At 45.4% G+C, this 14758-nt stretch overlaps 1 protein-coding gene across 3 annotated transcripts; it reads right to left on the bottom strand.

The window, feature by feature from the left end:
• Positions 1-2111: 2111 nt before the first annotated feature.
• Positions 2112-14302, bottom strand: LOC142564153 (uncharacterized). 3 transcript variants are annotated; one of them, XR_012824507.1, is made up of 4 exons: positions 12846-13279; positions 10893-11131; positions 9087-9591; positions 2112-2508 (listed from the first exon to the last, which is right to left on the bottom strand). XR_012824507.1 is itself a non-coding variant. In XM_075675026.1 (4 exons), exons 1-4 carry the CDS (start codon positions 14249-14251, stop codon positions 2308-2310), a joined length of 651 nt encoding a protein of 216 aa, XP_075531141.1. In that variant the 5' UTR covers positions 14252-14302; the 3' UTR covers positions 2112-2307. The 3 variants fall into 3 exon arrangements, 2 of the variants coding, with proteins under 2 accessions (XP_075531141.1, XP_075531140.1); XM_075675026.1 differs by lacking the exon at positions 12846-13279 and adding an exon at positions 14147-14302 and having other exon boundaries at positions 9087-9192; XM_075675025.1 differs by having other exon boundaries at positions 9087-9192; positions 12846-13283.
• Positions 14303-14758: the final 456 nt, after the last annotated feature.

The raw sequence follows: 14758 nt of genomic DNA, 5'->3' as shown, positions 1-14758 counted from the left end.
CTCGTTCGGAGGTGCCCAGGCTCGCGATTGTCGCTTTCATTCAGCATTGCGGGAACATTCTTCATCGGTGGTCGTTTCGTGCTGGCGCCGTTTACATTCTTGTAGCTGTTCCTTGCAGAGCTTCTCGTACGCATGTTGTTCTTCAGGTGTACGAAGTATACATGTCTGCCCCATCAATAACGCAGCTATCTTTAGCGCCGATACCTCTCCTGCTTATACACTGCGATAACCTTGATGTCATGCTATTGTCCACAGCGACCATTCTAATCTGTGCCACATTTTGACATCTGTGCCGCCACACTGCACCCGTATGGGTTTGTAAGGAATCGTTAAGTCCATTTCCGTTCAAATGGTATGGGTGACAAAACTCTGGAAATGACACGTAAGGTGGGGGGGGGGGAGGCTTCAGCATCGCTCAGCCCCCCCCGTAGTCGGCGCCTATGCTGTGAGAAACGTGGAGCAAGTCGAAAGCGGTACGCAGCATGGTACTCCACCCAGAAACGATGGTCAAGAACACACTGGAGCGCGCCATCTACCCGTGCTACCCTTCTTTCATGCCGGCACCATGATCGCCCGGCCCTATATTATTGCTCTCCCTTTCTGAGCGTAGCCATGTTAGTAGAGTGTACTGTGAAACACCCTCTGCTTCCGGGCTCATTCCGATACCAGGTGATCACGTGTCTGATGGCTGAAACAGATAAGACGAAGGGGAGACGATGTTGCTGGTGCAGATGTTCGCACGGTGGAGCGTGGTCTAAATTTAAGTGCATCAAAGATCAAATCCGTCGGCTCAGACAACAGCGCACACGCACAACCGCACTGCCGGCTCAACCATCTAAAACATCGCCTCAGAGATTTGTATCTATTCTATGAGAGCCATCTCTGAAGCATGGATTAGAGCATCACGTAAAGCCCAAATAAAACTAAGTCGCAGATTTTCAGTAGCCCAAGTGTAGTCAACTCGCTGGAGTCGACGTCAAAATTCTTTTTCTGTAGCCCAATTTGGCTATATATAGCCAAACCTGACAACACTGCTGAGTGGAAGCGCTGCGAGTCAGTGCACACGTTGACTGTGGCGCCCCGAGACATTCATTTATGGGATTGCCAGCCGTTTGTGTGCAGGCGTGAGTAAGAGCGGTCCGAGAGAGAAAATCTGAGGACTACCGAAGTTTCCTAGTGCGTGTTGTAGGCGTTTGTCCCTAGGCATGCCTGCATTGCGTAGTGGGGTCGAGTTTGTTTACGCGCAGATGCTAGCTGCCACAAGACGCACTTTATACAGTGAAACTAAACAAGGCAGAATGACTTAGAGTGGGCTGTTTTCTTCATTACAGTACTGTATGCAAATGTGACATAAAGAAGGGTTGTGACACATTCCGTGCTGGACATTGACATACACTGAAAGCACCCATGTCCACTAATGCACAAACCTATCTAAAGCTATCCTGTCATCTTTGATACCTTTTGATACCTTGCACAGTTACTGCAATGTACAAGACTGCACAGAGAGTAAAACAGAGGTGCCAATGCTTGAAAAGAGGTTGTTGTTATTGAAGATTCAGCTGAAGCACCAGATAGAAATTACAAACTCCATTTAATGTGCTTCACGGCTGCAGCATCTCAAAAAAGCTGTATAAAATTCAATCTAACTGCCAAGCAGCAATGAGCTCTAATGAGCATGTTTTCAATATAGTTTATTAGCCTCCTATAGAAAATCAAATTAGGTCTTGTGCAAGAGTAACCTTTTGTCTCATCGGTATTGATACTACAAATGCCAAAGGATGTTACCTTTTTCCTAGATAATAAGTTTCTTATTGTGCTGTCCTGTAGAAAAATATAAGCAAGGTTCTACTGCACACACTCAGAGGCAACAGCTGCACACACACACACACACACACACACACACACACACACACACACACACACACACACACACACACACACGCACACGCACACGCACACGCACACACACACACACACACACTGGTCACAGTTGGCTGCTTTTCACGCAACTTCACAGCATGGCAGAGACAACAATGGCGAAAATGCACATGTATGCAAGCGAAAAGGAGAAAAGCTTGTTCATGCAAGCTTCAGATGCTTGTCTTCATTGGTTGTGCACAAATAAAACAGATAAAGCGTTGGCTTTCAGACAAAGACTTTTTGTTGACGGCAAAATTTCCACTGAGCAGCTGATCTGCCTCATGATGGTCACCTTATGTTGATATCAATAAGCGTAAGGGGGCACCTTCGACTGGAAGTGACACCTACAGAATGAGGAGACATTACAGGGGGGCAATCATCTAGATCTTAAGATTGCACTCCTATGGAGATTTTCGGAGTGTATAATGCGGCCTCTGTCACTTTGGAGATGCCCTTGCACCATGTGAAATAAATAGCAACATCTGCTCTCTGGTCACACTGTGCAGCAGTGTCCTCTTGCATGACTGTAGTGGGTCGAGCAAGCAATGATCTGTGCCCATTGTAATCACCAGGCCGCTCCTTTAGAACCTAGAAAGAGAGATAAGAACCAATAAAGCATGCGGCAATATACCAAGTTCTAAAGGCAAGTTCCACTGGTTGGTTCCTTTCATCTTTTTTTCTCTATTATGGAGACATCCAATGAAGCCATTGGCTGGATTGCAACCAATCTAATGGACATGAGCAGATATGCACCAACAAATCATGCTTAACTCTATAGGGTAAGGTAAACATGCTGCACATTCTAAAAATCAAAGCAAGAATATTATCATCGCAATACTGTCAATCATATTAATGAGCCATGTCGATAGTGCAAGACCAGCACAAACATTACTTGGAGGACTACTTCAAGCACACAACAGGTAAAGAAATAAACCACATTGTGAGTGATGAATACAAAAAAAATGTAAAAACTTTCGAGCAACAGTTGTTACGACAGGAGCAGAAAGAGTGGCAGAGTTCTTACCAAGACGGCTGCAAGTTTTCTGCCTTATCGAAAAGTCCATAAAGCCTGAGGAATCACATGAATATCCTTGAACTAAGCTTTCATGCAGAAGAAATTCAGTGCAGCTACTTTCGAACTGTTCAACACAGCTGCCTGGAGAAATTGAATATAGCACAATGTCTTGGACAGTAGCTGGTGGACAATGCTGTAATAACCGTGTACAGATCTTCTCCCAGCCTTCCCTTTTCCACTTCTTCCTCTCAGCCTGAACTTAAATATTAGCTGCACCCGTTTGCTAATTCATGCCACCCACTTCCTTAACAACAACCAATTTTAATTACATCACCCAGTGCACAAACATTTAACCTTGTTGCAGAGGCCTGGCAGCTTTATCTGCAGAGGGATTGCCTGTAGTCCCCTCTGTGCTCCAAAAAATCAACTCGGAACCATGACCCACATGTGCAATATAGCTCACCATGCCCACTAAGCTTCAGGAAGTGTTAACCTAAAAGCTTGGCTGTTGTCCTAGGTGGTCAGTGTTAGCTCAGGACTCTTATCAATGCTTAGCAGCTGTTAAATTAAATTATAGGGGCTCATGTGAAAAACACATGACATAGGATTAGTGTAATTAGGAGGCTTGCCACCATGAGGAAATGCCAGACTAATTTTTACTTCCTGGAGCAGTCATAGAGGCATTGCGTAATCAAGGAGTACAGACTGCTTATGTAAATACCTTGGAAAATATCTACAGAGACTCCACAGCAACCTTAAAGGGACACTAAAGGTTACTATTAAGTCAACGTGGACTGTTGAAATACCATCCCAGAAACCTCGAAACGCTTGTTTCGTGCCAAGGAGAGACTTATTTTAAGAGAAAATGCGTTCTGAAGCGTCCGCGTACCTCTAGCGCAGTTCAAATCGCCCGCCCTCCGATCGAGGAGAACTGACGTCATGGTCTCATAGTGACGTTGCGCCATCGGTGAGTAGAACGGCGTCCGCAGACGGCGCTACGGCTTTTCTGCGCAAAACGCGAACGCGCGGCCAGAAACAGAGCCAAGACAGAGCCGACAGCAGAGCGAAAGCGGGAGTATGGTGGCTAGCGGAAGGAGAAACGAATTACGTCCCACGTTACGTCCCACGGCACACGGAGAGTCCGTTTTCGTTAAACTATAGGCTGCAGCGGGCTCGCAGCGTGGTCGGCGTGGTCTATGAGAAGCGACGAGCCTTTTCGCACTCGCAACAGGGCATAAAAATGTGCGAATCGACGCAAAACTCTGCCTAGAAACGTGCTTCGCCACAGCCAGGGCTCAATACGACCCAAGCTGGCACGACCCAGATGTCGTTTCCCGCACCGCCACCAGGCGCCGCTACTATACCTCAAACTCCAGCGCAAGACGCCCATAAGCTGGTACTTCATTCTATGACGCTAACTTCGACGCTCGTCGCAATGGACCCTGACACCGACAGATTGGCTCGCGATGGTGGGCTCAACTTCAGCGATTTGAGCACCGACGAGCGCGACCTGCTTCTGAGGGCTCGCACTGCCGGCGTCGTTGCGTACTACGACGGCGGCCTCGACACCGGCTCTCCGGAGCGGGAAAGCAACGAGGGCTTCCCACATCACATGGACGTGGCATTCTCGCTGCTTGTTCCAAATGAAAGTTTCGCGAGCAGAACCCTCACAGCACGACGCGATAACGAAACTACTGAAACTCCAAAGCGTGCGCGGCGCAGAGTCGAGCGAAAACGAAACCTTTCGAACACCCATATTACTGAAGGGTAACGTCAAAATGTTATTTTTTCCTAGAATCGAATAGACGTAGACAAGTAGCATTTTCTTCCGTCTTATAATCGAATGAAATGATATTTTAATACGAGTAGTTGAGTATTAGTAACATAAATTACGGGGAGACGTTTCGTCATCGGTTTAGTACCGGAATGTCGCTGGGGGGTCTCAAATCGTGTCATGCATTTACCTCAATTTCTCGGTTACTAAAGCTCTGTTCGCGATTATATTGACGCCTTAGACGTTCTAGAACATTGCTCTACCACTTTAACTTGACTTTCTGGTAACCTTTAGTGTCCCTTTAATTCTACGCAAGAAAAGTAGGAAGATACTTATACAAAAAGGGCTCAGACAAGGAGACACAATCTCTCCAAGGCTATTCACTGTGTGCTTGGAAGAAGTATTCAAGCTATTAAACTGGGAAGGTGTAGGAGTAAGGATTGATGGTGGCAACCTCCAGATGTAGTCTATGTGTACTTGCCATAAAAAGCTCTCGGTAATGTGGATGCTTAGGTATTTGAACAAGGAAACTTGAGACAGTGGAGCCTTATTAAGAGAATAATTACAAGGTGGAAAATTACTAACATGTGGGGAAATTTTCATTACATTTGGTTACATTCAGTTTCATCAGCCAAGTATCGCACCATGCAGAAACCATTTAGGTCTGCCTAAAGGATGGCACTACCAGTGGTTGTTAATATTTTCTGCTAAATTATGCAATCATAAGTGAACAAATTCAAGAGGAGGAAACATTATTGGGGTAGGTTATTTATGTATATGAGGAAAAGTAAAGGGCCCAGAACTGACCCCTGAGGGACGCCGGATTTTACAGGAGAGCTGTTAGAGTCGTAGCCGTTAACTTACACGAACTGCGTGCGAAGGGGCAAGAATCATTCAATCCATTGCAAGATATCAGGATCTGAATTGAATATGCCGAGTTTTAAGAAAAATAACTTATGACAAACAGAGTCAAAGATTTTTGCAAATTGATGAAGTGCATTCGAAGAATGAGCAACGGTCAACTCCAGAAGATATAGAATTTTAGAATAGGGGCCCCAAACGTTTTGAGGCCCTAAAGCAATAGTGTCTAAGACACTGAGCATGCGCGAGATGCAAACTGCATTTGGGTTTTGCGTCGGGCAAAATATTTGGGCAATTTAGCGGAAGCTCCAGAAGCTGCCCCAAAAGCTTTGCATTTGAAGGCACCTATTGAAGCGACGGCTCAAACCTAGCATCAAACTGGGCCCCAATTCGTTGCAACGCATGAAGTGATTGCACTTACTGTTTTCTCTTAACTAACCTGCACAATGAATGATTCATTAGAAGCTGCTGATCCCGAATTCGATTGTCAATTTCGTGGCTCGTAGGCCTAACATGGCTTAACTTGGCTGGTGCAGGCACATAATGTTGGTTACTCGTAACTAAATGCCACAAATTTCTTGCTGATAATAGAATAATCTCTAAATAGTAATTAAACACGAAAGTAAAAATTACACTTCTTATTATAAAATGACATATTTTATTTAATTATCTATAATAGGTTTTCGTTGATGCTGTAGTGGTGCTGCAAAGGCAAAACGCTCTCCGCAAATGCAAAGCCCTATTCCAAAAATCTTTACTCATGCCTGCCCCAACGCTGGCACCCTCAGAGCTCTTTGCAACCTATAACTTTTGGATGCCCTATACTAAAGCTCCCTAACAAGTTGTAGGTAAAGGAGACGAGTTGTATTTTGCACAAATAAGTTTTCCTGAAGCCGTGTTCATGCACATTAAAGAAGGAGTTTTCTTCAAGGAAAATTATTCAAGTGACTGTAGGTGATGTGCTACATTAATTTACAAGGTCTGCTTGTCAATGAAATTGGCCTATAGTTGCCAGGAGAGTGTACATTACCAACATTATGCAAAGGAACCACTTTTCCAACCTTACGATAGGTCGGAAGTTCACAGGTATCTAATGACTGCGTAAAAAGCATTGAAAACATTATGGAAGAATAAGTTTTGGTATTTTTCAAGAACTCTGGATTGATAGCATTTTCTCCTGTTGAAGAAAGCTTTACTTCTTCTATTAACATATTGATTCCAAAAGGATAGAAAGTTGGGCGAGTTGGTATGGTAACATATTCTTGGATTGTAGCGATTGTCCTGTCTGCTTCTAGTCTCTGTGTGTGTCACTTCGTGCTACAATACAAGATTATTGATTCCAACCGAGTCAGTGATAATGGAATCCATTAGAGGAAAATGATATTGAGCAAGTATGGGAAGTGAGGTTGGTTCAATATCAGTAAAGTAAGATGAATATATGTCGTTTAACAGAGAACAGCAATTAGGTCCTGAAACAATACACCATCTTCACCAATGAGCTCAACTGCTGTGTTGCTATCACTTTTCGCCACTTTCCAGAATTTTTGTGGATTACTAACAAGTAAAAAGGGAAGTGTTGCTTTAAAGAACAAATCCTTGGCTGATGACAGTGCATGCGTGTAGTCATTGGCCGTGTTGTGATAAGCTGCCCAATGAGATGTGCTGCCAGCTAATGAAGCCTTTTTGTAAAGACGTTTCTTTTTTTATTGAGAAGCCGCCTCAAGGATGGCGTGAACCAGGGCAATTAGTTATTGCTTTTTACACTCCACAACAGTATGTATTCGTGATTTAGTTCCGCTATCTTGCACTTGAATAAAAGCCAGTTTTCATGAATAGATCTTTCTGACAATTGCCAAGGAAAGTCACACAAGAAAAGTTCTAGTTTAGCATTAACAGCACTATAATTACCCCAGCTGTAATTCCTAATTTGCTTTTCTGCTTTCTTTATTGGTGTTAAATTTTTTAATGAGAAGTGCATTGCTAAATGATCTCTCAAGCCAGGTAACTTTGTTACATTAGCAACTAATGAAGGGTGCGTGATAAGTAGTAAATCTAATGTAGTCGCACTAAAGAGCATAATGCATGTCGGACATTTTATGAGTTGTGCAAGACTGAAATCTGAACAAGTGTTTATAAAAGCAGTACATCCTGAGGAATGAGAGCTTATATGAGAATAACGCTTGGCCCATGAAATGCCTGGAAATTTGAAATCACCCAGCAGAAATTTGGGTGCTACGAGATATCAAACCTGCAGCTTGTGGAGAATGTTGTGCAATTAAAAGCTGAAACCGGAAGGATGGTCGCGAAGCCGGTAGCAAGTACAAAAGACGATGTCCTTATGATGGAGACGGATACAGACACAAACTAGTTTCGAGGGTGATACAGCAGGAATGGCAAAAGAAGTAAAGTCATGGTTTACTACAATTAAAACTCCGCCACCAATTTGAGTTCTGCAATCAGACCGATAAAATGTTTACCTTCTTCCAGAGTTCAAAGCCCTGTTTCGCTCAATATGATAACATAACCACAACACGTGTCAGCTAAAGATGATAGGGTATCACATTCGTTCAGTAAACTTCTCATATTACAGTAGAAAAAGAAACAACCCTGGATACATTGGAAGAATTCATTTTTTGCTATGCTAGTGGGGCCGGCACCTATGCTCTGGCCACTCCAGCTGCAAGGGAGGATGCTCTCGTGCCATCAATTAGGTACACATACTTTGTTAGCTGTTTTACAAAAGGTAAAGGTTTTTTTATTTAATATTAGCTTATTGTCGCAAAAGAACATACGGCTGCCCACTGGCTTTCCAAAATTTAAGGAGTTTTTTACGCGAGTTGCTCAAGTGTGTTATTTATGAAATAACACACTTGATTTCACCTGAAATGAAGAGAACCGTGCTACAATCGGTCTGCACTTGTTCGGAAGGAATGAAACCAACCCCCGAGCGCGAGAAATCTCGTCATCAGGCAACTGCAGACCAAGGCACTTGAATATCCATTCCTGCACCTTTTCCTAGGCATTAGCCCATGATTTTATACCACAATCTGCAATGCCATTGAAAGAAAAGTTTTTCCCTTCTAGCTCGATCTTCCTGATCGCTACAGAAACCAAGTTCTCCAAGTTTGGGTCCTCGTGGCTATATTCCAAGAAAATTACTTGGTCCACTGGAGCAGACACCCTAGAAGCTAAGTCCAAGACCTTTGAGTCAAGCAGTTTTTGATTTTCCTTGACCTCGTCAATGGGTCAATGGATTTGAGGGGCTCATCGTGACATGTGTCCAAATGCGTACTACGCTGCTTGATTGTGGCTAGGGTTTCCTTATGTTGTGCACTACATTATTTACGCTGAAGATCAGGATGAAGTTCAACATTGCCGCAAAGTAGAAGGGCTTTTGAAACACGGACAAAATCATTAGCAATAGACAAAAAACCCTTGGGCATGTGAACAGTAGCAGCGCAACATTGTTAGAATGTTTAGAAAAACGTGACGGAGTTGAACCAAAGCTACACAAACCATTTTCAGGATGCCATCGGTGCTGCATTCCCATGCCCACTGAAGAGTAAAGCCGCTCGCAGACTGCTTATATGGTTCTCGGGTAACGCTGGCGGTGTCAAAGTGGCTGCGTCGTAGAACAGTGTGTCCAGTGTCACACAAAAGATGTCACAATCCTTCATGGCGCTTGCAGCGCGGGTCTATGCACCACACATCTCATAGTCAGTCAGCGTATTGAAGGGCTCTTGCATGGGGAACATCATGAACACCAGTAAGCACAAGCAGATGACACAGGCCAAGTGCACAAATAGGGAAAAGCAGTTTGAGGATGCCATCGGCGGTGGAGGGGTCAAAGTGGTTGCTTCATTGAATGGTGTGTCGCACCAAAGACGTCATGATCCTTGAGGGCAAAGGCACCATTGGTTCATGTGCCACACATGTCGCAGTCAGCCGTCAAATAGAAGAAGGACCCTTGCATGGGGGACATCATGAATGCCAGTAAGCATGAGCAGATGACGCAGGCCAACTGCACAAATAGGCAAAAGCAGTTTGAGGATGCCATTGGTGCTGCATTCCCATGCCTACTCAAGTTTCTTAAAGAGACACCAAAGGCAAACATTAAGTCAAGCTAAGGTGATAGATTAGTGCTCGAAAAGCTCTAAGGCATCAATATTATCGCAAACAAAGCCTTAATAATGGAGAAATTGAGGTAAATGCAGGACATGATTAGATACCCCCGGGACATTCAAGTACGTGCCCAATCATGAAAGCACTCCTCAGTTAAATTTTGTCACTAGTGCTCAACCATAAGATAAAATAAAATGCTGCTTGTCCAGTTCTACTTAAATGACGGACTTGAGCCCTTGGGCCCTGGCAGCATCTTCGGCCTGCTGGATTGCCTTGAGTTGGTCTTGCGGTGCACAGCTGAGCAACGCGGTCTCCCACTGCTCTCTGGTCTTAATTATTTTATTCTGTATTTAGGTAGAGGCCTAGGTCTCAAATCTGCTGTGCACAAATAAAGTTTATTCCTCCTCCTCCTCCTCCAGTTCTACTTCATTTTTAGAAAAGAGAACTCTTTGAAATTACCTTTGGCAACGTTGTCGGCGGTAGAAAGGTTTCATATTCGCTTGACTCTGTGTTGCCCACACTTTCGCGTTTCAATATTTTGTTATCGCATAGTGCTATGCTGGTTTTGCTGGCTCGCGAAACTCACATAAACTGCAAGTAGCAGAGAATTCAACTGCCATGTGATGTCGCGGGATGTTCGAATGGTTTACGCCACTTGACCAAATATCAGCTGCAGTGGCGAGTCCACCACTCTGTCTTAGCTTGGTACCGCTGCCTGTGGGGGCTGTTTTACTCACTGATTGCAGCAAAGGGTGGTGATGGCGCATGCAACGTCACCATTCCCCGGCTTGTGTGGCAGGAGATTTGAATTAAGAAAAAGGTATTCGGACCCTTCAAATGCAATTTTTCAATAACTAGGTCTTGGCACAAAGCAAGCATTGCGAGGTTTCTTGGTATTTGAACAGTCCACATCGAACCTCCTTTCATTACAGTCCCTCCTCTTTCATTACATCTCTTGTACCTCCATGGAGTGACCATTAATAAGTGCATTCGTGCTCTTCACGCACATAAAATCATGGCCCCACTCCTGCAATTGTCCCGACACACTGGCATGAATACCCACAATGCTTTATTGGATATCACCATGATTAAGGCTTCTGTTAATGCTAGATGGTTACATACAGCAATTGTGGCATCCAGTTACTATCAGTAGCATATGAATAGACAGATTAAGCACCCCCCAAAAAATGTTACATTCACCTCAAAATTGCTTGCACATTAAGGCCACTGCCATGGACATCAAGGTCTGTGGTATTTGCCCATCTGTGCACCTTCTTAGCAGCAGGCGATGTCTGGGTTGACTGGCACACAGCCCTGTCTGCAATCGTTGTCCCAACTGCAGCGTCCATCCTACCACTGAAGCACCATGTGGCCTCTGTCTGCACAGCTTTTGTAGACTTGACAGGCAAAGCTCCATGTGGGCTGCAGCGCTCCGATAGCTGGAGAGACAAGAGAAAAATGCATGTGGATATTGCAACATTCTGCAAATAGAGTAACACAGGGCATGAAAGGTCTGCAACAACTTAATTTATGGGATTTTATGTGCCAAACCCACGATCTGATCATGAGACATAGTGGGGGACTACAGATTAATCATGACCACCTGGGGTTCTTTGATGGCACCTACAACTAAGTACATGGGTGTTTTTACATTTCGTCCCCATCAAAATGTGGCCACCGTGGCCAGGATTTGTTGATCCCGCGACCTCGTGCTTAGCAGCACAACACCAGAGCCACTAAGCGACCACAATGAGCATGCAACGACTTGTGTAACCATAGATGATTGTTTACAAATGCTAGGCACTCCTGTCATATGAATGTGGTTAGCCATCTGTTGCACACACACACGCATGAAGGGCATCAAGAACAAAGTTGGCAGATAATTATGGACACAGGGAGAGAGTCTCATCTCTACGCCCGATCGCTCAACACCAGGCAGCTGTGGCCAGTCGCCTAGCTGAGGCTCACCTACCCGATCGTAACACGTGCTGCTTGCTGCAGCGAGCCAATCCTAATTAAATGACTCGGCAATTTTCAGAATAGATGGATGTCAGGAGACAAGACGCTTTCAAATCGCTCTGAGCTACTGGTCCTCATTTTACTGTGAACTATGGATGCCGCAACTTCACAAAAGCTTCTACACAGGAAGCAGCCCTGCTTTGGACTGTCTGCCTCATCCATTCCCGAGTGTGGTCAAATAACAATATGCATTCCGTGATGACTACAATATCATGATTGAAAGTTACTTCCAACCATCTCTTCAAACAAGTTGGACAGCAGGTCACCGATTGTGAGTGAAACTTTCATGATGTGATACTATCGAAGTTCTAGTGCAAAGCTTTGTTCCTACATTTTTCAATCAAGAATAACACAGCATGGCCACAATGCCGTAAGTGTGATTGAGCGATGTTTGACTTGCAGAATAGTGCCTGCTCTCTTCCGTATGTAGCCATTGCCGCACCATTCACTAAAAGATCTGACTAGAAATTAACGGTGATCTCCACTTGTTCCCTGGGCTGCAACAAGTATGCACTGTAAACAAGAATATACACGATAGTGCACTATCTTGTTTCTGTTGGGGCCCTTTTTTAGTGCTGCTCATTTTTCTGAGTCGTGTACCAGTTAGGTCATTGACATACATCATCTAAATGCATCAATTCGCAAACGAAACTTGTTTTTTTTTAAAATATCCTTCTTAAAAATAGCAATTGTATATTATGTGAAGTGGCTGCATGGCTTAGCAATGATAAACTTTTGTCAGAAGTTAAGCAAAGTGTTGTTTTGGCAATGCAAAAATGTGTGCACCCTCGTTGTTAAAGCATTCTTGTCCCGGACGTGCGAGGAGTTTGCATGGTGTACAGTTTTTCACTCACTCACTCACTCACACACAGAGAGAGAGAGAGAGAGAGAGAGAGAGATAAACTTATGCCCAAAAACCAGGTCGTGTAGGCAAAATTATTGGAATACACTCCCAAAGCTTTCTACATGAAACAAAGAAGGAAAGGAATTCATGGCGTGATTGATCACATTTGGACGCGGATAAAAAAAAAAAAAAATACGCGTGACTCTGCTATTGCAAACTTCAGAGACCAGCGGAGTTGGGGGAAACCCAGCAAAAGTTAGACAAGTGTGCTGTTTGGCACTATACTTTACTGGCACACGCAACCCAAGATCTTGCAGCCTCTTCCGTTTGCTAGCGCTCAGGATTTCTTCTCGGTGTTCTGCGTAGTATCTCGCAGAATTCAATCTGCTGCGTTCGCGAGCTTCGGAATCTTCTTGCCTCTTGCGACGCCTCGCTTCAACTTCCCTAGCTCTCGCTTCTGGATCGGATCTCCGTCGACGCATCCGTTCACGATCAGCTTCTCGACGACGCTCCAGTCGAGCGGCTTCTTCCTCGGGAGTCCTGCCGGTAGCCTTCGCCATCGCTAAACAAACGAACTACAGACAAACAGAACACCTACATAAACATCGCATAAACATAGCGAAGCGAAACTGGGTAACGCTGAGCTACGTCCTATTACAACAGAACACCTATACAAACTTCTATTACTCCCTTTACTCCACCGCCCCTCCTCTGGCTTCTGAATTAGATTGGCACGGCTCGCTACGTGCTTGCACGCGCAGATTGGTGTGCGCCTGGTTTTTGCACTAGGCTTGTATACGATCGCTTATCGCTGCTTTCCATGGAGGAAGGCGGAAGGCCATGGAGGAAGGAAAGTTGTTTCCTTCCTCCATGCATGCTGCTTTCCTTTCCTCTGGATTGATTCGGCGCGGCTTGGTGCAGGCACACAGACTTGCTGTGCGCCTGCTTTTTGCACTGGGCCGACTGGGCTTTCAACATAAAACGAAGTGAGCGTAGCTTTAGCGCGGAAGTGCTGCGCCGCGGGCGTACCGTGTATGTAAGCGCGCAGCAATGCCAGGAGAAATTCATACAAAAGCAAAGAGTCAGAAAACTGCGCTTTATTTTGCATTACTTCGTCATGTACCTTCACAATGGGTAGCGCCGAGCGATCGCTTCTAACAGACACACAAATGAATCTTTGCAGCGAGGGTGCGACTCTTGCAGCGGTGCGCCCTGCAACCGGCGGAGAGGAGGTGGCGCTTCACTTTCTGCCAATAACTTTCTATTTGATCGGGTCCACAAAGTTCACGCTGTGGTTTACTGTTTCCTATTGCAAAGTGAGGCTCGCCCAGGTCCTTGCAGGTGCCCCAGTACTCCGATGACGCCACTCGACCTGGTCTGGCGGTGGACGAACAGCGCTTGAAAGCCGGAGCGAGCCGAAGCGATCGTACGAACTTACTCCGCAGCTGCATCACTGATAATTTGGCAGATGGTGACAACATTGGGGTCAATTCGCGTGGCGGCCATGTCAACGAGTGCAGCGAGAGAGGCGGCTCGTCTTTTGTAGCCCGGGGATCCGTTGCAGCAGAACCCTCTGATAAGGATGGCTCACCCTGGAACGTTGAGGTAGCGTGGACCTGGCGGTCCGGAGCTTCACGAACATGCAGGGGCCCAGGCACAGATGCCAGACGACATATTTTCGAGCTTCCTCGATCATGCAGCGCGACACGCAGTCGACAGAGGAAAGAGAAGCAGCGACAAGCGATCGTATACTCTAGTGCACACCAATCTGCGCTCGGAAAAGCGCGCGCAAGCACTTAGCGAGCCGCGCCAATCCAGAAGGCAAAGAGGGATGGGGGGGAGATCAATAGGTGACGCTAAGCTCAGCGTTACCGGGAAACCATTCAGCAATGAAAGTAAGCATAGTGTTTCATACAATAATTATAGGAAACGCTATAAAGGTAAGAGTAGCGGTGGCGTTGTAAACTAAAGTATGCAACCGAGAGATAGCGCTAGCAAAGTTATGGCTAGAGTGGCTAGAATCATGGCCGCTACGGTATACGGCCCATGGTATGCCGTCCGCGCGAACCACGGAGTTAACGCTGCCAAGGCCTTATTTTCGGGACATTTTGAATGGCAGCCTTCATATTGAACGGGCAATTGAATAGTCATGCGGCCAAGCCAGGTCACTGGCCTGCTCGAACGATGTCTTGCGTAACGAATG

This window comes from Dermacentor variabilis, chromosome 11 (assembly GCF_050947875.1).
Source record: "Dermacentor variabilis isolate Ectoservices chromosome 11, ASM5094787v1, whole genome shotgun sequence".
Lineage (NCBI taxonomy): Eukaryota > Metazoa > Arthropoda > Arachnida > Ixodida > Ixodidae > Dermacentor > Dermacentor variabilis.
The sequence above is the reverse complement of the archived record's forward strand: the minus strand, read 5'-3'. Positions and strand labels throughout refer to the sequence as shown.